The sequence below is a fragment of the Mesoplodon mirus genome (assembly GCF_964341445.2).
Source record: "Mesoplodon mirus genome assembly, chromosome: 5".
Lineage (NCBI taxonomy): Eukaryota > Metazoa > Chordata > Mammalia > Artiodactyla > Ziphiidae > Mesoplodon > Mesoplodon mirus.
The window spans coordinates 48,893,438-48,919,227 of record NC_138980.1 but is presented as its reverse complement, the minus strand read 5'-3'; the positions used below and the strand labels follow the sequence as shown (position 1 = coordinate 48,919,227).

The following is a 25,790-nucleotide window of genomic DNA, read 5'->3' as shown; positions in this document are numbered from 1 at the left end:
AAAAAGGTTATGGTTTACTTAATAGTTCAGCTTCCAAAGTTCAACGTTGTAGGTAGAGGTTAAGGACATGGCCTTTGGAATCACACCCACCTGGGTTCAGATCAGGGCTCAGTTACCTATGAACTGTGTGACCTTGCACAAGCTACCTACCACCCTGAGCCTCAGTTCCCTCATCTGTGAAATAGGGCCAAGAATTGTATGGATCACGGATCACATACATTGGTTGTGTGGATTAAATGAAAATGCGCTTGGAGGGCATCATGAAGCCTGGCATGAGGTGCTCCATAAGTGGCAGCATTTCAAAACAAAGTCAGTGATAACCTTAGTGTATCACCAGCTAGGTGAGACCAATTCAGAGCCCTTTATTTTGGCCCTGTATTCTCAGACAGAAAGATCTTAAAGAGATTCCACTAATTCAGTGACAGCGTCTCATGGGGTCCAGAGGACAATGAAGATGGCCCCCAACCAGCACCCAATCAGAGCAGCTCTGCTTCTGTCTGTTTCATGTACTTGTTTCCGTGAAATCTTTTTTTAATTGCTAATCGAAAAGCTACAGAACCACTGTTGTAATCCAAGCCCCTTATTTCACAGATGAAGAAACTGAGGCTCAAAAAGCCAACGTGATTTTCCCATGCACTCAGCAGGGGTCTCCTCCCTCCCAGGCCTCTTGGTCCCCAAGACACCTCCCTGTGATAGATGGAGGCGCCTCAGAGTAGAAAGAAGGCAATGTTGAATCAGCTGTTGAGTTCTCACATGGTCTTTCCAGCCAGTTCCTAGTACTGAAAATGCCCCTAGAGAAAGGAAATCATTTGTTTTACCCTCATCCCATAGCTCAGTTGTGAAAGTCCTGGTTTGTGTGTGGACAGTTGTGGGTAGCATGAGTCCTATTAAAAACATATTTACCTGGAGGCCCTTTCTCCTCTTCTGTTAGGGAACTGCTGCCCCATCTGATGACCTTCGCTCGATCCTGTGGTCACTGACCACCATTCTCTATGAGCAGCTTGCAAAATGTATTCATAGGGGTCCCCAGTGAGAGAACAAGGATATCAAGTTTCTATCCTTTCTGTGATTGAAACACCTCCTGCCAGGACTCACAGAATGTCCATTCAGTTCTACGTCACTGACTTGGCCACATCCTCTGTTTTCCAGCCTCTCAACATTGCCTACAGCCACATCTACAGCTCCTATAGGAACTTCGTGGGACCCCCTCATTTCAAGACCATCTGCAGACTCCTGGGTTACCAGGGCATCGCTGTGGTCATGGAGGAACTGCTGAAGATTGTCAAGAGCTTGGTAAGGAAGGGGGCCTGGGACGGGCCAGTAGGGTTGAAAGGAATGAGGCTTGCTTTCACTTTTTACCTGGCCTGGAAAATCAAGTCACAGGCTCTTCAGCTCTGTCTATAGGAATCACCCAGGGAATCCTTTGCCCTTATCCCCTGATTCCTCTTACCTATCACTCTGTAACATTTCAGTGCATCTTCTGACCTGTGGCTTTGCCTCTCCTTTTCTGACGCTGAGCTCACTCCTAGTACTTACTAACTGAACTCAGCAATCTTGATTTTGACTTTAAGGCCTACTAATGACTGCTCATACCCATCTCCTGTGCTGCATTATCTAATTTGAGCTTGACAGATCCATGACACATGTGCTGCCATTTTCCCTCCCATGCCCATGGCAGACATCTCTAATAAATCACCACGCTTCTCCCCCTTAGACTTTCTCTTTTTTTTTTTTTTTTTTGCGGTACGCGGACCTCTCACCGCTGTGGTCTCTCCCGCTGTGGAGCACAGGCTCTGGATGCGTAGGCTCAGCGGCCATGGCTCACGGGCCCAGCCACTCCGCGGCATGTGGGATCTTCCCAGACCGGGGCATGAACCCATGTTCCCTGCATCGGCAGGCCTACTCTCAACCACTGCGCCACCAGGGAAGCCCCCCTTGGAATTTCTTGATGACTGGTGCTACCAATACTCCACTGGCCTCGAGGGAGTTCCATAGACCTTTGCCACCATTCTGTGTCCACCCCAATTATGGCCATCTGAACCTTCATTTAATTCCCCAGGACACTGCTGCAGCAAGGCTGAAACATTTCTACAAATTTTCTTAAAATTTTGAGATGACAAAAGAGAAATAGATTAATGCATATCCATGTCAGGAATAGCAAACAGGATTCACCTCTTAACTCCAGTCCTCTGGTAGTAGCTGTGTATAACCAGGGGTTGTTCCAGGTTGTGAAGCTAAATTTAAGAAGGAAGATGTGGTAATTGATTAAAGATGTCTTCCTGAGACACAGGAGGGATGAATGTGCCATGAATTTTCCATGCTTTAATTAGATATTGTCTCAGCCTTCATAGCTCCCTGGCCCCATTTCATTTTAGATCTTAGTTTGGATCTCATGTAAGTACTCCAACCCCAGGAGGGACCCCATGCCTAGAAATTGCCCTCCTTGAAGTCTATAAGCCTAAGGTAACACTGAGAGCATTCCCTTTTCTGTCTTACAAAGGCCTCTGTTTCCTTACAAAGGGCAAGAAGGCTGCCCTCCACCTTTGGGAGAGAGCCTGCCTCTCCTCTCAGGGAGCAGTGCCCTATTGTCTTAGGCAGCTCGGGCTGCTGTGACAAATATACCATCTGGCTTCATCGACAAATGTTTATTGTCCACAGTTCTGGAGGCTGGAAGTCCAAGATCACAGTGGCAACATGTGAGGACCGTCCTCCTACTTCACAGCCAGCTGCCTTCTCCTGTGTCCTCACATGGCAGAACGAGAGAGATGTCTCTCTCTCCCCTCTCTTCTTATAAGGGCATTAATCCCATCATGGGGGCTCCACCCTCATGACCTAATTACTTCCCAAAGGCCCCATCTCCAAATACCATCACACTGGAGATTAGGGTTTCAACATATGAATTTGGGGGGAATACAAATATTCAGTCCATAGCACTTACCCGCGGGTCTCAACAGAACCTCCATATGCCCCAGTAGCCCAGCGTTCAGCCCCAGGATACACACATGCAGCAGCGGTGGATTATTTCACTCATCTTGTACTCTTCTTTTGTCAGCTCCAAGGGACCATTCTCCAATATGTGAAAACACTGATCGAGGTCATGCCCAAGATATGCCGCCTGCCCCGGCATGAGTACGGCTCCCCAGGTTGGTGACTAGGGGAACCAGGGGCGGGGTGTGGTGATAGGAAAATAGTCCAGACCCATCCCACTGTGGAAGGAGAGTCTGGCCATCTACCTTGAAGTATTTGCTTCTCTAACATGGCAGCAAGCTGTCAGAGCACTGGGTTTGCACCCTACCTCTGCCACTAAATCACCTTGGACCATTTTTTTTTTTTTTTTTTTTTGCGGTACACAGGCCTCTCACTGTTGCGGCCTCTCCTGCTGTGGAGCACAGGCTCCGGATGCGCAGGCTCAGCGGCCATGGCTCACGGGCCCAGCTGCTCCGAGGCATGTGGGATCTTCCCGGACCGGGGCACGAACCCGTGTCCCCTGCATCGGCAGGCGGACTCTCAACCATTGCACCACCAGGGAAGCCCCTTGGGACCATTTTTAATCCCCCTGAGTAGTATATCATCTTCCATCAGTGAAAGTAAATGATGCCCACTGGGCCTGCTTCACAGCACTGCCCGGAAGCTGGAAGAGGTCCACAAATGAGAGAACAGTTAAATCATGAATAGCGAGGTATAGCTGTAAAGGTCTTCCTTAGCTCAGCACGTCTACATTCCTTCCTCCATGTGTCTGTTTGAAAGAGGCCGGTGCCCCAGGTGTGGCATAAAGTGACATTTCTAAGGTAAGTCAGGAAATAGGAGTTTTTGCCACTCAACCTCTGGGCAGAGAAATAAGTCTTTCCTTTCCTAATAGAGAAGGCACATGGACTGAATTTAGGGCCTGAGGGGTGGGGAAAGGTGAAGACTATGAGTTTGGCACCAGGGGTTTTTTCTGAATACCAAGATGTCCGGCACCTGGTCAGTATGAATCAGAGCAGGAACGGGCTGGGGCCGAAAGTTCTAGTTTTCGTTCCTAGCTGCGCCACTTAGCTGTGTGAGTATGGATGTGCCACTTACCCTCTCTGAGCCTCATTTGGGGTAATTGTGCCTAGTCCACGGTATCGTTATGAGTATTACATGAGATCCAGCAGATAATGATGAGCACGAACCTCCAGCTGACCATCCCCCTGCATCTCCCAGGGATCCTGGAGTTCTTCCACCACCAGCTGAAGGACATCATCGAGTACGCAGAGCTCAAAACCGACGTGTTCCAGAGTCTGAGGGAGGTGGGAAACGCCATCCTGTTCTGCCTGCTTATCGAGCAAGCTCTGGTGAGTCCTGAACCCCAAGGGACTGGCATGTCTCCAGGATGGAAGGGACCCTCCCCCAACCTCAACAGATGCCCGAGGCCCCTCTAGCGCACCCCGCCTGGAAGCCCTGCAGCTTAGTCTGTGCTCTTCCAGGGCGGGCACACGCTTCTCTCCATTCCATTCAGACCACTCCGACCATTCGGACACTGGGGGGAAGCAGGCCCTGGAGTCAGACAGGCCTGGGTTCCATCCCAGACCCCTTCCGCTAGCGGCAGGGCCTCAGCAGTCCATCAGAGCCTGGGTTTTCCATTCACTCCCTAGACGTATGGTTAACTCCTGGCTGCCACAGTCTGGGCACTGCACTGGGGGATGCAGCGGTAGCCGGGCCCCGCCTCGTGTCCTGGATGGTGGAGGGCAGACCTGCACTGAACAAGTGTTTACACAGAAACAATGTGTTTACTGTCACGGCAAGTGCTGCGAGGGATGAGTGCCAGGTCCGGTCCGATGGGAACCTAAAACCTGGTGTGGTCTTGAGGGTAAGGGAGGACTTCTCTGAGAAGATGACCTGGAAAATGACCAGGAATTGGCCTGGTGGAGAACTAGAGACAGCTGTTTCAGGCTAAGGGAAGGGCATGTAGTGTTGTCTCCTTTTGTTGTGGTGGAAGACAGTGATTCTACCCTGCAGCGCAGTTTAAAGGCTGAAAGGAGATAAGGCATGTAAAGTGAGTACAGTAAGAACCAGATAATTGGTCAGAGTCATCGTAATGGGCAAAAGCACGAGTCCCTGTGCTTCCACCTCTCGGGACCACACAGAACCAGCACACTCTCTCCCACCAGGCCAGCCCTCATAGCATATTCACAGAGGCTGCGTTCTCCACACACTCCCAGCACTCTCCACTTTGCTCTGGTCCCGTGAGGCGTCCACAGGTGGGCCCAGCCCTCCAGGCGCAGGGTGACTGGTACAGCCGGCGCAGTTTAAGGTAATGCAGAGGGGTGTTGCGTGATCCTCAGGACGCAGCAGGAGCATCTTTCAGCATCCATTGCTGCCTTCCTCTGTTCGCACACGCATTCACCAAAGGGTATTGAGAGCCTGCTCGTTGCCAGGTGCAGTCCTAAGTGGTGCGTAAATGGCCATGAATAAGAGAGACAAATTATTACCATTTTTATTCTGGAGAGGGAGGCGACTGAAGCAGTAAACAACCAGAGATGTGAATGCAGATGGTACGTGCTGTGAGAGAATAAACAGAGAAACAGGACAGATAGAGAGTCACGGGTGCCAGGAAGGCTGCGTTGTTTTTGGAGAGGATGGAGCTTGAGGTCTTTAAGAAATGGAGAGAACCCTGGAGTGAGCTGGAGTGAAGAGGTAATGTCGCCCAGGTGGGGGCTGAGGTGAGAGAGGTGGGTGGCCTCAGTCCTGGGCCGCGTGGGCCCCGCGGGAAACCTTAGGATGCTGTGAGATGGAGAGTGGGAGGGGGGTCTGATGTACTTTCTTAAAGGCCCTTCACCTGTTGGGAGAAGCAGCAGCTGGAAGGTGAGTGAAGGGCAAGGCTATTTGTAGCTGTTCAGTCCAGGGGTCGTCTTGGAGGCAGGAGGCACAGGGAGAAGGGAAGGAATTTGGAAGGAGGTGGAACAAAGGTAGAGAGAGGTGGGAAGGAAGCAGTAAGAGCAAGATCTTAGAATAAGAGCCCAAGAGGATTCCTGCCTCGAACCGAGTGAGCTCTGCAGCCAGGGATGTGGACCAGCTGCTCTTTCTGACCCGTCCCACCTGAAGGTCTCTGAAACACAGACTGATTTGCTCTTCTGTGGGGAGTAATAGCCTCTCTGTACCCCTTTAGATGGACTCTCGAGACAGCTAAGTGTTCCTCTTCGCGCTAACAGGTTTTTAACATGGTTCAGTGGGCCTGGTTGCTATGGCAACGTAGCCGTCAGAAGTCACAGGGATAAGATACACAGGCGAGGGCTTCCCTGGTGGCGCAGTGGTTGAGCATCCACCTGCCAATGCAGGGGACACGGGTTCGTGCCCCGGTCCGGGAGGATCCCGCATGCCGCAGAGCGGCTGGGCCCGTGAGCCATGGCCGCTGAGCCTGCGCGTCCGGAGCCTGTGCTCCGCGGCGGGAGAGGCCACAGCAGTGAGAGGCCCGCGTACGGGGTGGGGGGGCGGGGGAAGATAGGCGAAACTGCTCAAGGCCACAGGAAGAGCAGCACCAGGAGACATGGAGGGGGAGGGCGGGTCCCTGAGGCCTCAGTTCCTAGTGTTTCTCGTCAGCGCCGCCTTTCATGAGGAGCATCAGTTAGCTTCCCCTGTATAGACCCCAAGAGGCAGACTGTGGATGAGGCTACAAGGAAAGGAAAATTCTGTCTCAGGCATCCCTGCCTGGGTGGTCAGTTGCATATACCGCGGAGGACAACAGGACACTCACATCAAAGACCTTCAGAGCTGAGAGAGACTCCAACAGTATATATGTCCCAACCCCCTCTATGCATAAGTGAGGAAGTGGAGAACCAGAGAGGGTGCAACTTGCCTGAGATCACACAGCACATCAGCAGCAGAGGTGAAAGAACAAAAGCGAAGGTTTCTGGTACTGATCCCAGTCCTTGCGGGGATGGGGGTGGGGAGGGGACATAGAGAGAATGAGGGCTCCCCAAAGCTGTGCGCTCTGCTTTCTACTTAGACATCTGGGGAAATCCCCAAGCTAAGACAGTGCTTCCCAAGATTAGAATGAGGCAGGAGCTTTTTAACTTATGAAGCTGGAATTAAATATTCAAATGACATGTTGATTGTTCTCATTAAATAGGAGGACTAATAACAAAAAAACGATAGGAAGAGGGGAGGGAGGAAAGAAGGAGGTACTCTTAATATATGTCTGTAGAGGAAGGGCAATTTAAGCTGGAACATCTGTGCTCTGGAGGACTGTGTAACAGTCAAAAAGAATAAAATATGAAAGTGGCTTTGCACATACAACATAGAAAATGGTGAAAGACATAATACTGAGTGGAAAAAAAGTGAGTTCCAACACAAGTCGCACATTATGATGCCATAAAGTAAGATAAACAAAATAAAGCTCACAAAATAACCTTGCACTGGAAAAAAAAATCTAGGAAAATCATCCCAAATAATTCAGTCATTTTTCTCTAGGTATCAGGGAGGGAGCTAGGATTAGAGGTCAACAGGGACTTTTACCTTATCTGGAATGTCGAATTTTTTACAAGGGAAATAAATTCATGATTATCATTGAACTAAAAATTAATTTAAAAAATATGAGTAGTATATCATAGTTTCAGAAAAACTGGAAGGACTCTGAAAAGTACAAAGTAAGAAGCCTTTTGCCTACTCGTGTTGTCTTTTTCTAATGTTTGCAGGGTTCTGTCCTGTTGTGGGTTCCATATCAGTATATATGCTACAGATACCTTCTCTTACTCTGTGGCTTGCCTTTTTTTTTAACAGATTATTAATATATCATTGATTTGTAGATGGAGAGAATATAAATTGAAAAGATTGATTGTCTGGACAAAGATATATTTTCTTTAAGTTTGGTGTTTATAAAAAATTCAGGGTGCAATATCAGTACAGAAAAACACGTATATACCTATGGGATGGGTTGTTTGTTTGCTTGGTGTTTTTAATGAAGGTCTAACAAGCATACAGTAATACAGTTGACCTTTGAACAACATGGGGGTTAGAGGTGCCTACCCTCTGCATAGCCGAAAATCTGTGTGTAACTTTACAGTTGGCCCTCCATATCTGCAGATTCAACCAGCCACGGGTCTTGTAGTACTGCAGTATTTACTATTGAAAAATATCCATGAATAAGTGGACCCACACAGTTCAAACCCACGTGTTCAAGGGTCAACTGCGTATGGAATATGCAGTGTTCTCACTACATAGACTAGTTGAATCATCCGTTTTACTGTGGATGTATGTTTGGATTGTTTACAGCTTGATACCATTATGAATAAAGATACTATGAATGTTCTTACACATTTCTTTTGGTGGATGTATGCTCTCATTTTTATTGGGTAAATACCTAGTAGTGGAATGGTTGGATCAATGTGTAGACATATGTTTAACTTCGGTAGATACTACCAAACAGCTATGCGAGGTGGTTGTATCAGTATCCACTCCCGTTCAGCAATGCATGAGAGTGTTTTTTCTTCACATCCTCATGACCGGTTGGATTTGTCTGTCTTTTCAGTCATAGCCGTTCTGGTGGATATGTTGCGATATCTCAGTCTGGTTTTGATTTCCCTGATGACTAATGATGCTGAGTCTCTTTCCATATGGCATTCCCATTTGGACAGCCTCTCTTGTGAAATGTTGTTCAGTATTTTTGCCTATTTATTACTGAGTTATCTTTTCCTTATTGATTGGTAGACATGATTTATATATTATAGATACATGTATTATAAATATATTTCTGTGGCATGTCTTCTGATGAGCAGAAGTTCTTAAGGTTTATTGTATTTACCTTTTCTTTTTCCTGTATGATTGATGCTCTTGTGACTTGTTCAAACAAGTGTCCCCTACTCTTTAGTCATGAAGATATGTTATCTTCTCAGAGCTTTAGAGTTCAGCCTTTCCAGTTGTAACAGACCTTTAAGTCTATCATTCACCTGGAATTGATGTTTGTGTTGAGTGAGAGGTAGAAATTCAGTTTCATTTCCTTCCAAGTTGTCTTCACGTGACTGATTGAAAAGCCCTCTTTCTCCTCACTGTGGGCTGTGTCTGTCATTTATCAAGTGTCCACAAAGGGCTGCTCATGGCAGGCTTTTAATAGATACTTGTTGAATCGAATCTGAAATGGACCATATTTGTTAGGTATCTATTTATAAGGCTGTTGTGTTTTTAAAGGAAATTCCATTCCTAATGACTAGAATTTCCTCTAGTATCTTTTACCCTGAGAAGTCATAAGGGAACTATTCCACAATCACCAAGTTTCTGTTCAAATTTTGTGTGGTTTCGAGCCACCAGCCCACTGTTTGTTATGCCAACGCACACCAGGAGAGGGCCCTGTTCTTTCATGGGAGCGAGAGAGGGCCTGAGTCCCTGCGGAGACAGCCGTTCCGTCTGCAGAGCCTCCCACTCAGGACTTTGAGAGTGTTCCCTGCCTTTGGGCCTGTTGTTTATTTATTTTCTCCTCCCTATAGCAGACTGAGCCATGTTTATAGTGGTCGGTCGTGAGAGAATTACTTATCTTTACAGGACGTGAGGACAGTTCAGGCCCAAACTCACAGAACTGAATGGTCAGATTTGGGAGAGCTGTCAGAGGCCATCCAGGGCCGGTGTCTCTACATCAGCACCACTGACGTTTGAGGCCAGATACTCCGTCGTGGTGGGGCGTGTCCTGTGCGTGGCAAGGTGCCGAGCAGCATCTCTGGGCTCTGCCCCATAGATACCAGTAGGACCTCCCCAGTTACGATAACCAAAAATGTGTCCAGATATTGCCGAATATTCCTTTGGAGGACAAAACCTCCCCCGCTGAGTACCACTGATCTGGTACAATCCCAGTTCCACATTTAGCAGATAGGAAACTGAGTCCCGGAGAGGGAGATAACCTTCTCAGAGCTACAGCTACTCAGCTAGTGCAGGAGTTGCGACAAGAACCCAAGATCCTCACGGTTCACATACTCAGGGCCAGAGAGCTGCTCTCCTGAGCTTTGCAGATTGCTCTGTTGGCTTTTGTTTCTATTTTTGTTTTAGTTCCAGCTCCATGTCTGACCCCTCTATCTCCTGCTTCCACTTTATAGTCCCTTTTCTTTCATTTTGCTTTTCTTATTGCATCACTGAAATAAATTCATTGCTAGAAAACAGAAAGGTGCAGAAAGAAGAAAACAAAGCACAGTGCCGCACCAAGGTAACCCCTGTTCACATTCCAGTGTGTTGACGTTCCAACATATTAATTTTCCACGTATACGTACGTATATGTGTGTGTGTGTGTGTGTGTGTGTTTTACTTTGTTTAGTTGGAAAAATAACAGTCACCAAGCTGAGAAGAGTGATTACCTCTGTGGGGTCTGAGGGAGGCAGGGACGGACAGGGGTTAGGAATCTTCTACTTTTACTCTGCACTCTAAATTATTGTTTGAATTTAGTGCAGTAAGCCTTTATTGCTTTTTTTTTTCCCTTAAGAGGAAATACTCCCACGCTTATTAACAAATGTTCACGCTCCCTGAGGCATGGGAACTTAAAGCAAAAGCCCACCCTCTACCACCCACCTCAGACTGTCACTCCATATTCCACCTCTACTTGACCCAGGGTTATTTTGCTCCTCACCCCGAGAAAAGATGCCCTCAGTTACGCAGAACACGAATTCTGTCCCCGTACCCAGGCACCATCAAGTGGCTCCCCTCGGCCTGACTGTATGAGTGGTTCCTCCAGCCCAAACCCAGAACCCAGTGTTTTTCTCAACTGGGAACGAGCCAGGATTTGTGGGAAGGAGGCATCTTGACTCCCAGTAATACCTTTCCTTTCTGTGGCTTTACAGTTTTTAAATATATTTACATCCTTTCAGACCTGTCATAATCTGGGAAACACACCTGTTAGGTTCATCAGATTCCTGGCAAAAATGGTCTGTCGGGGGCTTCCCTGGTGGATCAGTGGTTGAGAGTCTGCCTGCCAGTGCAGGGAACACGGGTTCGTGCCCCGGTCTGGGAAGATCCCACATGCTGCGCGGAGTGGCTGGGCCCGTGAGCCATGGCCGCTGGGCCTGCGCGTCCGGAGCCTGTGCTCCACAACGGGAGAGGCCACAACAGTGAGAAGCCCGCATACCGCAAAAAAAAAAAAAAAAAAAAAAGTCTGTCGGTAAGAGTCTTTGGTTCTTCAGACATGACTGAGACCCCCCAACAGGCCAGGCAGTGTGTGGGACTCCGGGGCTCACCGATCACTGGACACCGTCACTTCCCGGATGGCACTGTTCACCGTCTACACCCTCTGTCTTTCAATATGGAGGGCTAGCCCTCCCGGGGGTGGGCAGGATGATCTCAGGGCCTTTAACTATTTACTTACTAAAAAAACAGGAGATAAAAAAAATTCAGCCCTCCTGTTTATTAACACAGCGCTCGACAGTGACAGCTGTCTAGAGTTGATTAAATAAATATGTGCTAGTTGAGGTGTTTGCTCAGATTTTACTAATGAAAGTGTGTGGTCAAAAAAGTTTGGAGAGTGACCAGCCTATTTCAGAACAACTGAGTGAAAAGTGGCATCAAACAAGCGCTGATCTGTGGAGCACAGAGGAGGGGTGGGGCCGATAGGAAAGATTTCCCAGGTGAGGGTCCTTTTTGCATCCTCAGCCCCAAATACAGAGCTCATTAATTATAGTCTCAGTGAATGGGGGCAGGAACATGTCATCTCCGTCCTAGATGATGAGTAGAGACATGCCTGTTGGTCCTCTAAAATCTTCAAGATACCGCCATTTAGTGGGCGACAGGGGCGGTCAGTCACCTTCGTCCAAAGCCACCTCTGTCCTTGGAATATGCTATGCTGATGTCATTAACCTTGCCGGTAGTTGCCACAAAATCAGAGCCTTAGTTACTCACTTCTGTATTGGTGACTTTTCTATGACGAGACCCCAGTGGATAGAACGCCTAGAAGCTGAGGGTTCGGGGGTCGTTTGGTACAGTTTGCTCTACCAAGTGTTACAGATCTTCAAACACCCAGGAGGTAGTGTAATGGTCTCATTAAAATCACTCAAACTCCTAAAATATCCTGATGTCTGAGCCCCATCCCACTCCAAGGAAAACAAAATTTTCGCCAGTGGGTCCCTGGCTGAAATGCCTAAAAGCTCCACACTTGATTGTAATGTGCAGCCGGTGTGGAGAGCCCCTGTTCTAGAAGGCGTCTTCTTAACTAGTATTGCCAAAGCTCAGTCGTTGATGTGTTGTCACAGTTCTTGCCATATCTGCAGACCACTGGTCCTATTTGTATTTAAAGTAACTTTTTACCTTAAACTTATTTTAAAAGGAAACTTCATATCACTTCCATTTAAAACACAATATTCTCTTGCTGTCATTACAAATCAACCAGAATAATAAATTCCATCAAAACAAAACACGATGATATAATTCCAGTTGCTGTGTGCCTAGGCCCTGAGCTTGAGGCCTGCACTCCTCTCTCTCTCTCTGTTAAAAACAGAGATCAGCAAATGTTACAGAAGTAGTAAGACATGCTGGTTCCAAGTGGAGACTTTCTCATTAAACTTGTGAGAAAGATTAATAGGAAACCGAAAAGGAAAAAACGTTCTCGCTGTGACTCACTGTTATGAAATTCCATTGCACTGTACCCGCATTTCCCACCCTTTGGAAAATGCCAACCTTGGATGACATTGACATGCATTTGAGGGAAGGAAAAGCTACTTTCAAGGTCAGTTTCTTGGCTGTAGATCTTTCCTAGTTGACCAGACATGATTCGGATCCAGAATAATAATTCATTTTCCCCTTGACAATTCGGGGGGTGGAGGTGAGACATAGTAAGTAATATATAGCGTTATTCGAGTGAGGCACAGATCAGTGGGGAAAGACCACACACACACACACGGAACCAGATGAAATTAAATTACTGATTTATTCAGCCAGGGCTACAGAGAGCTCCTGGAAGTGAGGGGCCCACGGAGCAGGACCAGATGGAGCATGCCTCAGGTGAACTTTCCACTGCACCTGGAGTCCCCACTGAGGGGCTGGAAGCTGCAGCTCGTACTTTCTGTGCAAAGGAGGGTCGTGGTGGATGTGGGAAGCCTCATTTCATGGCTGTTCCACACGCCCTGTATCCTTGGGGCTTAACATCAGTACGCAGGAAACACTGACACTGACATCTATGTGCATCCATATAAGGGAATGTTTAGACCGCTGGGCTCTCTGGTCAGGCCCTGTCCCCCGCCACCCCCTTCCTGCGGGAAAGCCAGGGTGGGGATTCCTGTGGGGTGCCCCACCTCTAGTTTTCCAGCTCATTTCTCCACGCTCACTTGACAAAGACAAGAAAAAAAAAGTGTCAGTGTTACTGTCTTTGTTGCCTCAAGACTCAGAATGTTCTTTAAGAAAGTACTGTTTTGAAAATGGTTTGATCATTCCCCTTAGGAAATCAGCTAAAACTGGTATGTAGTCATTCATCCAGAAACAGAGGCTAAAGGTAGAGTCTAATGCTCGTCCAAAAGGACTCTGACATGCGTAGGATCACACCGACCCTGTTTTTTTAAATATGTATCCTGAATCTTTATGGTTATCTGTTAACCAAGAGAAGTCAAATGCCCAGTTAGCCCCCTAGAGTGAGTGAGTTGGGAACATGAAGTTTTGTGGTATTTCATGGAAATCCCTAATAGTTCATCAGTTTTAAATTAAGTAAGATAGAAAAGGAAAATTTTAAGACTGAAAGCAATACAAAAATAAAATACTCATCCCTTGAATTTTTATGTGCGTTCCTTACAATACAGTATTTTTGCATCCTGACTTCAAAAATCTCTTCATTTTTACTTGCTCTGTTGACAGAGAGCAATTTTAGCTCTTACTAATCATCTAACAACTACTACTCTCAGAATCGTAATATGTTAGGGGTTGTCCTAAGCAAAAGTAATAGTAAATGGCACTTGGTACGTGTATCAATTGTCACTCATTAGCTCCTCCCAGGGAGGACCCTGTACTGAAGCAGGAGCACACAGCGGTTCCCAAAGGAGGGAATCACTGGAATACTTTTTGGTAGAGAAATTGCTTCGTCTTCACACTTTAGAACACTCATCATGGTTGGATCCTAGATCCCCCAAAAAAGGCTATAAAAGAAACAGCTTAAGAGCAACCAGGAAATGTTAGTATGTTATATCAGGAACTTTTTAATATAGGTGATCATAATATTGAGGTTACGTAGGAGGATGTCCTTGTTTTCAGGAATTGCATGCTGAAGTATTTAAGGCTGAATGATGCAATGGCTTCAACTTACTTTCAGATGATTCAGTAAATCAGAGAGAGTCAAAGCAGATATGGCAAAATGTTCATTGGGACTCTACATCAAGAGTATAAGGATGTTCATTGTTCTTTCAAATATTTTGTATGTCTAACATTTTTCATAACACAAATTTGAGGAGTGTGTGAAGGAAACTGAATCATGGAATCTGGAAAGTTAAGACGAAAAAGGGTCACATGATGTATAAAGAGGAAGAAAAGTTATGAGGGCTTTTGCTTTTTTTTAGCTACTTGCGCTAGTTGGTGAGATTTACTCTTGGTAACATATGCCCCAGAGCTACTTCTGACCTCATTTTTTTTTTCTTTTTTTTTTTTTTTTTCTGGTACGTGGGCCTCTCACTGCTGTAGCCTCTCCCGTTGCGGAGCACAGGCTCCGGACACGCAGGCTCAGCGACCATGGCTCACGGGCCCAGCCGCTCCAGGGCATGTGGGATCTTCCTGGACCGGGGCATGAACCCGTGTCCCCTGCATTGGCAGGCGGACTCTTGACCACTGCACCACCAGGGAAGCCCTGACCTCATTTTTGCAATTTATAGAGGCATCTGCTAGTGCTGAACTCAGCCACGACTCTCATGCTGCCCATCTGTTTGATCTGTGAGCAGGAAATAGCAGTTCAGGATCATAGAAAGCCAAAGCTGGGGAAGCTGGCCAGCCCCAATTAGAAGGAGGCCACTCGGGTTTGTGAGCACCGCTGGGAGAGCACGCAGGACACCACTGTTGGCTGCCCTCCTCCCAGGGGCCCGTGGTAGGGAGACTTTCCCTCTGCTTCTAGGTCTTTGAGAGAAAAGAAAACAGTAATGCCTTCTCCCTGTGCTCAACTTAAGAGACATGTTTCCATCCAGCTTCTTTGAGCGTCACTGCCTTTCCATTCTTGCTCTAGGTGGAATTTACTAGTAGGTAAAGCATTAGGGGATAAAAGACAGCTGATTTGCCCATGTAGCAGCAAAAAGGATCTTCATACCACTGTAAATCAAATCATGCAACTCTCCAGCTTAAAACTGACAGGTGGCTTCTCATTGTGCTTAAAAATCTTTTCTTTTAATTTATTTCATTCAAGTATAGTTGATGTATAATGTTTTGTTAATTTCTGCTGTCATTGTACTTAAAATTCTAACTCCCAACTTTGGCCTGTGAGGCCCAGATTATTCAGCTGTACCTTCTCCTCCGACTTCATCTTTTATTAGCACTCTCTCCCTGGCTGCACGCTCCAACCACATCAAGCACACGGCCGACTTTAAAGGTCAGGCTAGCGATAAGGAATCTGAGGTACCTTGAAGATCTGCACCAGGACCAAGGCTGAATCTTACTATCCTTGGCTTCTACCCTATTGCTTGCTCACATTTACCCCCTTGGCATTATGATTCAAGGGGCACTAAGAGCACCCCCAAAACAAAAGCATCTCTTCTGCTTTCTATCACAGTATATGAAATTCTCCTGTTAGAGACTTAATTTGTTGATTTGAAATATTATCTGATCTTTAGAAGCCCCGCTAAAATACAACGTCTGCTGAGACTGTTTGGGAGAAAGATAATGCTGTGCAAGCCAGTTCATTGGTGGGTATTCATTTATCAAATAGTTGAATTTTTTTAATTTTTATTTATTTAATTTATTTATTTTTGGCTGCATTGGGTCTTCATTGCTGTGTGCGGGCTTTCTCTAGTTGTGGCGAGTGGGCAGCTACTCTTCATTGTGGGGCACAGTCTTCTCATTGTGGTGGCTTTTCATTGCAGAGCATGGGCTCTAGGCATGTAGTTATGGCACACGGGCTCAGTAGTTGTGGCTCACGGGCTTAGTTGCTCCACGGCATGTGGGATCTTCCCGGACCAGGGCTCAAACCCGTGTCCCCTGCACTAGCAGGCGGATTCTTAACCACTGCGCCACCAGGGAAGTCCATCAAATAGTTTTGAGGAGTAGTAAGATCACTCAGGAAAGGGTGTGGGGGAACTAAAAGACCTCCAGGCAAAAACAAAAACAAACCAAAGGAAAACACTGAAGTAGAAACTCTGTACTGTGCTTGGTGAGATGTTGATAGTATACACTAAGTGATAGAAATAGATTACAGAAGAATAATATTTTATATTCCATTCTTATTTTAAAAATGCTTAAATGTTTTATGCATGGAAAAACCTGGCAGGATAAACCTCAGAGGTTATCAGTGATGACCCCTGGATGATGGGGTTATACATTTTTCCTTTTATAAACAAAAATGTATCTGCATCTTCTATTTTTTCAAAAATAGCCAGAAAGAAAGGGGCTAGAGTGACAGTTTTAAAAATATATCTAACACATTGCACAGTGACTGTATTTAACAGCACTGTATTCTATACTTGAAAGATGCTAAGAGAGTAAATCTTAAATGTTCTCACCGCAACAATAAGAACAAAGATGGCAGTTGTGTGAGGTGAAGAATGTATCAACTAACCTATCGCAGCAGTCATTTAGCAGTATATACGGGTATCAGTCATCACGTCATACACCTTAAACTTACACAATATTATATGTTAATGATCTCAGTATATCTGGGAAAAAAAGCTATGTCCACTAAATTAATAGTTTTTCAAAGGATAGTCTTTTCCTAGAGGGTGAATTAAGTATTCACTTAATGCATTTCCAGAAGAAAATGACAAACGTCAAGTCCAATAACACGTGTAAAGTGATTAAAATGTTGTTGTTGTTGATGGACCTTAGAAGTCAGGGATAACAAATTTGTAGCTTGAGTGCCATTGCCCCTATTATACCCAAGGCAGATATTAATAATCCATCCTGCTGAGCCCAAGTATGATGTCAGAATGCTCTCCAGAAGCAGCCACTGCCTCTCGGTCATGATTGGTACATGAGACGACCCCGGGGCTATCACTAGCACATATGTTGCCTTCAGGCAAATCATGAAGAGATATCCTTTCTCAAGATCTTCCACCTCCTTCTTTTGAATTATTTTTATAATATATTGATGTTTGTATGGAACAAAATACATCTGCTGGAAAATCATTATAAACAATCGATCTCTGATGTCTATGATATGTTTGGCATCCCCTAGGATGGGATACCCTTGAACAATACACTATCTGCATAAACCATTCACAGCAGCCCTGGGTGATATTTTTTGTCATCTCTGCTAGAGATCCCCCCCCCAAAAATAAACAAATCCTTATCTCCCCCCAAAAAAAGAGTGGTCTGAGACCCCTGGAGACTGCTCCATTGTCCTGATGTTCTAGCACTGGAGTTTGTCCTACTTAGGCATCTGGGAGGCAGCTAAGTACCCACTTCCTCTTGGTCTTGGTCAGAGGTACAGTCCATATAGCAAGGCAATACGGCAAGACATAGGACGCTAACGAGGTATTATTAACCAGTCAGCTGTTTCCGTTTCAGGGCAGTAAGATGGAAGGAAGACTGTGGGTCTTTGTTCCAATTAAAACTGAGACTTAATTCCATTTTTTTCCCAGTCCATGAATTTGCTAATTTCACATTCCAGTGATTTGCAATGAACATAGTTCCCTGGGGCCTTTGCTGTTGCATTGGCCGTAGTGCAGGCCCAGGCTCTCCCAACACCCAGCATTTGGGGTGTGCAGTCCAGTGGTTCTGAAGAGGTGTTTTGGGTGGCACGGTCTGCTGGGCTTCATGATGAGTAAGGGGAACTCAGATGATGAGGACATCTTGCACCCAGCAGGTTCTAACTGGTCACTTAGAGTTTTTAAATCAACATTCCCAACTTGAGACTTGGTACAGACACACGGAAGTCCTCATGCTTTTGTCCCTCTCAAGATAAGACCTATGTCCATTCAGCAGAGCAGAATGAAAGAGCAGAGTAAGGTTGATTTTAGAAAAGATAATCATCTTTTCTAAAGTCCTAGCCCCAGCGCAGGTCAAGCCAGACCTAGATCAGCAAGAGAATTCTGAGAGGTCTCAGCTACAGCTTATCACACGTTTCTTTATTAGATAAGTATTACCGTATACCCTGCCTATATCCAAAAGAATATGCAGCGCCTTATACTTAGAGAAATTGTTTTGCTGAGTCTAGGGACAATGACACAGAATAAGACCAAAAAGGCATCAAGAGGCAGAGGGGAAGGCCAGGGTGTGTTACATCAGGCTCCCTCAGCCCAAAATTTCAGGTTGATTCCCAGGTACTCTCCTGGAAAGGGTATATCTTTGGACTCAGAAATCCGGGATTCAGGTCTTACCTCCGTGCTTGACAGCTATGAGCCTCTGGGGAAATGATTGAATCCCTGAGCCTTAGTTTCTACACCCCCAAAATGCTGGGGCTAGTTCCCTACTTCCCAGAGCCTTTGTGTGAAATGAGGTTACCAGAGACCCCTCCCTCCTCTTCCCACAGCCCAGCAAGGATGCTTTGACTCACCTTCCCTGGAAGTCGCCTAAAGCTGAGGGGTCTGACTGCCTGCAGCCCCGTCAGCCCACCCCTCCATTACCTGCCTGCTGAGCAAAAGATTTCCTGCTCTCTACACACCAGCCATCTCATCTCCGATCTTATCTTCCCTCTGTCTGTGATTGCACCTTTCCTGCCCATCCTCCCAGGCCCATCTCAGGGCCATCAGTACCTCATTCCCCCCAGTTCTCGTGTTCAGCACACACTTTATCGAATGCCTGTTCTCTGCAAGACACCTGGTGTTATTTCTCCCTCCTCCGAGTCTCTAGAGCCCTTGGTTGCAGACTTCTTTTGCACCTAGTGATTCTGTTTATTTCCCAGTCACAGGTCTGTTTAACCCTCTTCCCCTACTAGATTATAAACTTCATTAAAATCTAGTTTTTCCAGTCTTACCTGTCATCATGTTTCCTGCAGCATCCAGGCCCCACTCCAGTCAGAAAACAGTAAGCACTCAGTGGATGTTTGATGAGCTGAGGGAAGGAAGGAAGAAGGAGCCCCAAGTGCATAGGGGTAGCATTCTGCCTCACACCTGGCTGGAAAGGTGGCCACCCCCGTTCAGGTGTGTATGGGTAGACATGGATGTGCCCAGAATTTATCAGTCTCCCCTTCATCTCAAGTACCACTTTGCACCTTGTCTTTCTTTGATCTCATAGAGTCAGAGGAATTGAAATATCTGGAAAGGTCTGGTCACCTGGAGAAGCACCTACTCACATCTACCCTTGCACTTGTGTATTCCTTTTTCCTGGAGTCAGTTTCCATCCTCGTGCTGATGATTCCCAAGTGCAGATCCACTCTGTGGACCCTGGGGGGCCCTAGGCCTTATGTCTCGTTGCCTTTTAGACAACTTCTCTTGAATGTCCACAGAAATTCACCTTGCCAGGATCTGATCTTAGCTTCCTCCTGTCTGCAAACTCACTGTGTCTTCTGACCCTGAGAACAGCTCAGCATGGGTGTCCTTTCCCTCTCTCTGCTGTCATATCCAGTCTGTAGTTGGGTCTTTGATATCTGCTCCCAGCTCTCTGTCTCCTTTGCCACTGCTCCAACCCTGCGATCTCTTGCTTGGCCTATTCCAACACCCCTTTTGCCCTCCCCCAGTGCTTTCTCTCTTGTAGCCAAAAGGTGAAACTGCGGATGTGATCATGCCACTTCCCTGATTAAACCCATCAGGATAGCTTCCAAACACCTAAGCAAGGCTTACAAGATCCTTCCTGCTGTGCCTCTTGCTCACCACCCGCCCTCACCTCATGCCACCTTCCCCCAGCACTGAAAGCTTCAGTCTTATTCAGCTGTCAACCCCTCACCCACTGTGGTCCCTCTTGCTTTGGGGCCTTTCACAGGTGCTGTTCACCCTCACCTTCAACACTTGTTCAGGTCTCAGCTTAGCATTTCCTTCTCCAGAAAGTCTTCCCTATCATTCTCCCCAGAAGTCTGGATTGATTACCCCTATTATATATTCCTGTAGTACCCCAATTGTAGCACTTAACTAGAACTACCCATTTTATGTGTTTTCCTCCTCATCTTGGTAAGGACCATGCATTAGGTCTGCCTCACTTACTGCTGTATCTCCAGCACCTTGCAGAGAGACTTGGTATAACAGATGCGTACTATTTGCTGAATGAATAAATGAATGAATGAATGGCTTAATTTCTGCTCATGCTATATCCTAGTTAGAATGAAAGTGTTGAGAATTTGGGATGTCCTTGTTTGGTCTCTAGATAGTATTATACCCATGTTCTCTATATTCCTCTTATTGGCCTTTCATAGCAGGTAGAATGCAGGTCCTGAGTATGGCTAGTCCCTCCGAAAAGACTTGATCAGTGTTTGCATGGGATAGGAGACACTGCTCTGATTCTTCTTCAGAGGCACCCTGGGCTGGGGCTGGATTAGAGAGCTCAACCGGCTTGGTGAGGGACCTGAATGAATAAGGGCTCTGATCAGTTTTTTAAAAGAAAGCTCCTGTAGACTTGAAGGGTCTTGGAAGAGTCCTAGAAGGTGAATCTCGAATGGGGCTTTGCAGGATGGACAAGAATGATGTGGTTTGGGAGGGTTGAGGAAGAAGGAATTTATAGGGATAGGTTGACCACATGAGCGATCTGGTTATTTACCTTGGAATCACACCAGCAGAACTTCAAAAATTAGTTGCCTGTGAAGAAATTGTCTACGCAAATTCAGGATAGAAATTACCTCTGGAGTTTGGGGAGCAGAGGTTTCAGTAATTGCCTGTTTTTCAGCTAGAAGGTGGCACAAGACTCTTTTCATTCTTCTTCAAACTGCCTATGTATGTCACAATTTTTAAGTTTAAAGAATGTTAGTTGATAGGACCAAAAGCTTAGTAAATAAAGCAACAAATGATGTGATCCTATCAGATAGGAGTGAGGCTAAAACGTTTCGCATGTAGTGAGATTTTAAAGTAATTTCCTCCTGTCTCTATTTTTAATAAGTGAATGTGTTTTTCATAAAGTGTATGTATAATGGGGGCGGGGGGTATATTTCAAGCTTCCCAAGGCTTTGGCTGCATAGGCAACTATGGGAAAGCAGTGGGTGTGGAAGTGAGGTGGCCCTGGGTCTCGGTGTCAGCCCTGCTGCTTCCTTATCACTGTGTGGACCTGGTTGGGACACTCCATCTCCCCAAGAGTCTCAGCGTCCTCACAGGTAGGATGGGAATTGTAAGAGCTATGTCACAGGATGCTCAGAGGTGTAAAGCAGACAACGGGTACAAAGCACCTGGCACAGAGCCTCGGGGAGGGACCCTTACAGACCATTTAATCCAGCCTCTTCATTTTGTTTCATTTAAACTGTTCTTAACTGCACACGATAAATCGAATAGTACAGATGAGCTTATGGTGAAAAAGATCGTTCTTGGCTCTGCTGCACGTCTCCCCACCTGCATCTCAATCCCCAGGGCAACCTGCTTTAATCCTTTCTGTTTCTAGTTCTTCTAGTTGGTATCTCCATAACGCTTAGTAATATGAGGCTAACCTCTATTTCTTCATGAGCAACTTTAAACAATACTTATTTTCTCCCTAGTTGGAAAGATAAGACTTCAGCTCATTTACATCTGTTCCCTCTCTTCCTCTCAGTATTTGATTATGTTACATTTTATTACTTCTGTTGTTTTCCCTTGTAATCAGAGATAATATACTTACACCTCTGTTGCTTCTTTCAGTAACATTATTTAGTATTTTGACTCGAAATTAACAGTCCTAGTTTCTACTCCTAGACTTTTACCTCCTACCTCCTGTCAGCTACCCTTTTACTTTTATACTGGCACAGCTGTATTTTTTTTTTTTTTTTTTTTTTTTTGCTGTACGTGGGCCTCTCACTGTTGTGGCCTCTCCTGTTGTGGAGCACAGGCTCCAGACGCACAGGCTCAGCGGCCGTGGCTCACGGGCCCAGCCGCTCTGCAGCATGTGGGATCTTCCCAGACCGGAGCACGAACCCGTGTCCTCTGCATCGGCAGGCGGACTCTCAACCACTGCGCCACCAGGGAAGCCCCGACAGCTGTATTTTTTGTAACATTTGTATTTTGTTCTGCATCTGTGATTTGTTCCTTAAGTGTAGCCTAAAAAAAAAGAGAAAAAGACAAAAGTGTTTTTCATGTTATTAATCCTATGCAAATATTGTTCCTTGCTGGACCAAGTGTCATGACCAAGGATTTTGTTTCCTTCCCTCTGATTCCAGCATCAAGACCCCAAAAGCTCCTTACTTTAAAGTTAAGAAGAATTACTTTCAGATTTTTTTCCCAGATTAATTTTTTGAAGTAATATATATTTAACGTAGAAAATGTAGTAAATACATACAAGTAGGAAAAAACAGGAAGGAAGAGAGAGAGGAATAGAAAATGAAAAAACACCTGAAAATCCAGCTTTATGGAGCAGTTACTAGAAATACTTCACATAGTGTTCATACAGGGTAATCAGTACATTGAAGAGAAAATACTTCCTATAGTGATAAGGGGAAACATCTGTGCCTACATAAGAAAACCCAAAATAGGAAGGATTCTGTCCTAAGTCTCAATTCCCTTATGTGCCACAGACTTTCAACTTTTATTCCACATACTTATTGAGCATTTGCTATCTGCCAGGCACTGTGCTTACTCTTGCGAGTAAAATATGGTGAAAAATAATCATTGTCCCTACCTTCCTGAAGGTTACATTCCAGTAGGGAGAGGTAGGTATTAATCAAATAGTCACATGTGGGCATGTATAATACAAATGGGGTTCAAATGTTGAAAGGAAAAGAGCTTGGTTCTTTGAGGACATATAACAAAGGAACCGCATGGACAGGGAGGTATTGCAGTTGTCCAGGAAGTCTCCCTGGAAGGAATGATGCTTGAATTGAGATCTGAAAGAAGAGTGGGAGGACTTCCCTGGTGGTGCAGTGGTTAAGAATCTGCCTGCCAATGCAGGGGACATGGGTTCAAGCCCTGGTCCAGGAAGATCCCACATGCCATGGAGCAGCTAAGCCTGTGCGCCACAACTACAGAAGCCCCGCGTGCCACAATTACTGAAGCCTGTGCACCTAAAGCCCGTGCTGCACAACAAGAGAAGCCACTGCAATGAGAAGACCGCACGCCACAATAAAGAGTAGCCCCCACTCTCCGCAACTAGAGAAAAGCCCGTGTGCAGCAACGAAGACCCAATGCAGCCAAAAATAAAATAATTAATTTTTTAAAAAGTGGGAATTTACTAAGCAAAGGAGGGGAGTGGGAGAGATAGGTTAGGGAGCATTCCAGAGAGAAGGCAGAAATTCAGTGATGAATATGCAGACGGTGAATTCAAGTAACAGAAAGCTGTCATGGCTGGAGCACAAAGAGCTGGCAGGGAGTGAGGAAGAAACCCACTCTAGGTGGCCTTCACAGGCTAGGGGCCGGGTGGGTTCCTAGCAGAGTGGAAGGCCAAATGCCATCCTTTAGGATAGAGATTGGATGAGAAGGCGGTGTGCATTAGCCTAAGTGCCCACAGAGAAGTCTGTTCAGATCCCTGACACAGGCTTTTGTGTGCTCTGAACTGGACATTTTTATCAGTCGCAATGGCCTCAGCTTATGAATGCCAAACAAACACCTTCCACAAAAGGCGTTGCAGGGTATGTAGCCACCTCATCATGCAAATGGCCACATAGCTCATCCTTGGGGACCTTCCAGGCAAATGCTTTCCCACCTCTATGAGGAAACCACATCCTTCTCTTTCTTCACCTTCAGTAACAAATGTCATTACAAGGTAGAGAATACACAGGAAGCATGCCAACAGGAAGCACCCCCAAAGAACCTCTGGCCCTGCAGGTTGCAAACTCGAGTGGGAGGCTCAGGGTGCAGAGGGGGGCTAGATGGAACACTCCTGTCTCCCCCAAGGAAATCTGAAGTGGAAGCTCATCATGTAAAATGAATAAAGCAACAAAATTGGTCTTGTTGTAGAGGGCCCAGAACCTTCTTCCCCTTTCTCCATCCCCTAAGGTGTCTTCTAAGGTCAGTTTTATTCACATTAACAAAATAGAAAGTTGATATTCATGGAAGGGGGCAACTTTCCTAGTAAGAAGACATTTCTAGGAGCAACTGAAATTTTTGGAAGAAAAGTAAACAAGAAAAATAAGAAAACTTGGCAGTAGTGCTATGTGTACCAATCCTCTGCTTGGAATACTTGTGTAATTCCTCATTGCCCTTAAATTCCAGACTTCATACCATACTATGAGACCTCGCATGATCTGGTCCCCCCCTTCTGTTAGGAACTAAGACTGTACTATGACTACCTGCGTCACTATACTCCAGCTTACTCTCTGCCCCAGCGCCATTGCACTTACCTCGTATCTACCTGGCTGGCTCCTTCTTTATTCCGTTCTCTACTTAAATATCTGCCCCCTCAAAAAGGTTTCCCCTAACCACCCTCTCTGAAGTAGTCCCTTCCCCACTCCCAGTCACTCTCTAGCCTGGTACCCTATTGTGTCTTACCACTATCTGAAAATTTCTGGTGTGTTTACTTGTTTTTATCTCTCTCAACTACAATGTAATTTATGTGAGTACAGAGATCTCATTCAACATCATATCTGCAAAGCCTAGAACAATGCCTGGTACTCAATAAATGTTTGTTGGATGAATGGATGTAATAGTATTCTCATATATGGAGGATAGTCATGTGGCTAAAAAAAATTCATTTATTCATCTAAGAAACCTGAGATAACAAACATCCATTAATAAATAATTATTGAGAGACTATTATGTCCTAGGCACTGGGGATAAAAGGTAAAAATAGAGGCGGCATCCCTACCCTTAAGGAGCTCAGAGTGTTGTGGTCAATGTGGAGAAATGTGGAGAGAATCCAAGACATGAGGACTTACTGGTCATGGGACGTGAGGAAGAGAGACGAAAAATGAACCCCGGGTTTTAGACTTGGGCAGGTGAGGAGATTATTGTGCCATTCTGGGAGCAAAGGAACCTCACATAAGAAGGGGAGAAGAAGGTCAGCTTTAGAAATGTGGAGCTGTGGAATATCCAGTGGAAATATCCAGTAAGGAGGTGGATATCCAAGTCTGGAGCTTGAAAGAGAAGCCTGGCTGGAAATACAGAGCTGGTGAATCAAAGGCAGTGCTTGTAGACATGGGAGTAGGTGAGACAAAGTAGGTAAAATGAAGTGAGGAGAAAAAAAGAAAGAGGGACCTTGGAGAAAACCAACATTTAAAGGGTGGTTAGAAGCCAAACCTGCAAAAGAATCTAAAAAGAAGAAATCAAAATAATGGAAACCACAGAACTCATTGTCATAGTAACAGAGGGAAGACCGTGCCTAATACATTAGAGATGCCATAGTACGAGGACTGAAAGGTATCCATTGAACGGGGTGACAGAGCAGCCTTCAGTAATCTTTGCCAGAGCCACTGCCATGGCGTGTTTTAGCTGGGCGTGATGTTTGTGTTTGCTGTCAAGGGAAGTGAAGACTGGGAAATGGAGAGAGAGGTAGAAAGCTCTTGTAAGGTGCTTGGCCCTGAGAGGAGGAGAAAGATGGAAGGGTAGCTGAAGAATCTGGCTAGAAAAACACATTCAGTATTACTCTAAAGAGCAGAACAAGGATCTTGAATGGAAACTACTGGGAGGCTGCCTTGGTTTAAAACTTTCTAACCATTAGAATTGTTCAAAAATGGGTTGGGCTGCCTCCAGAAGTACTGAGCTCTTGATTACTAGAGG

General features: G+C 45.8%; 1 protein-coding gene across 1 annotated transcript in view; it reads left to right on the top strand.

The window, feature by feature from the left end:
• Window positions 1-25,790, top strand: part of CYFIP2 (cytoplasmic FMR1 interacting protein 2) — a 142,183-nt gene that overhangs the window by 99,202 nt on the left and 17,191 nt on the right. The window contains exons 24-26 of the mRNA XM_082621585.1: window positions 1,150-1,293; window positions 3,053-3,143; window positions 4,186-4,316. Of these exons, the coding sequence (XP_082477711.1) occupies window positions 1,150-1,293; window positions 3,053-3,143; window positions 4,186-4,316 (366 nt within the window). The remainder of the gene's footprint in view (window positions 1-1,149; window positions 1,294-3,052; window positions 3,144-4,185; window positions 4,317-25,790) is intronic.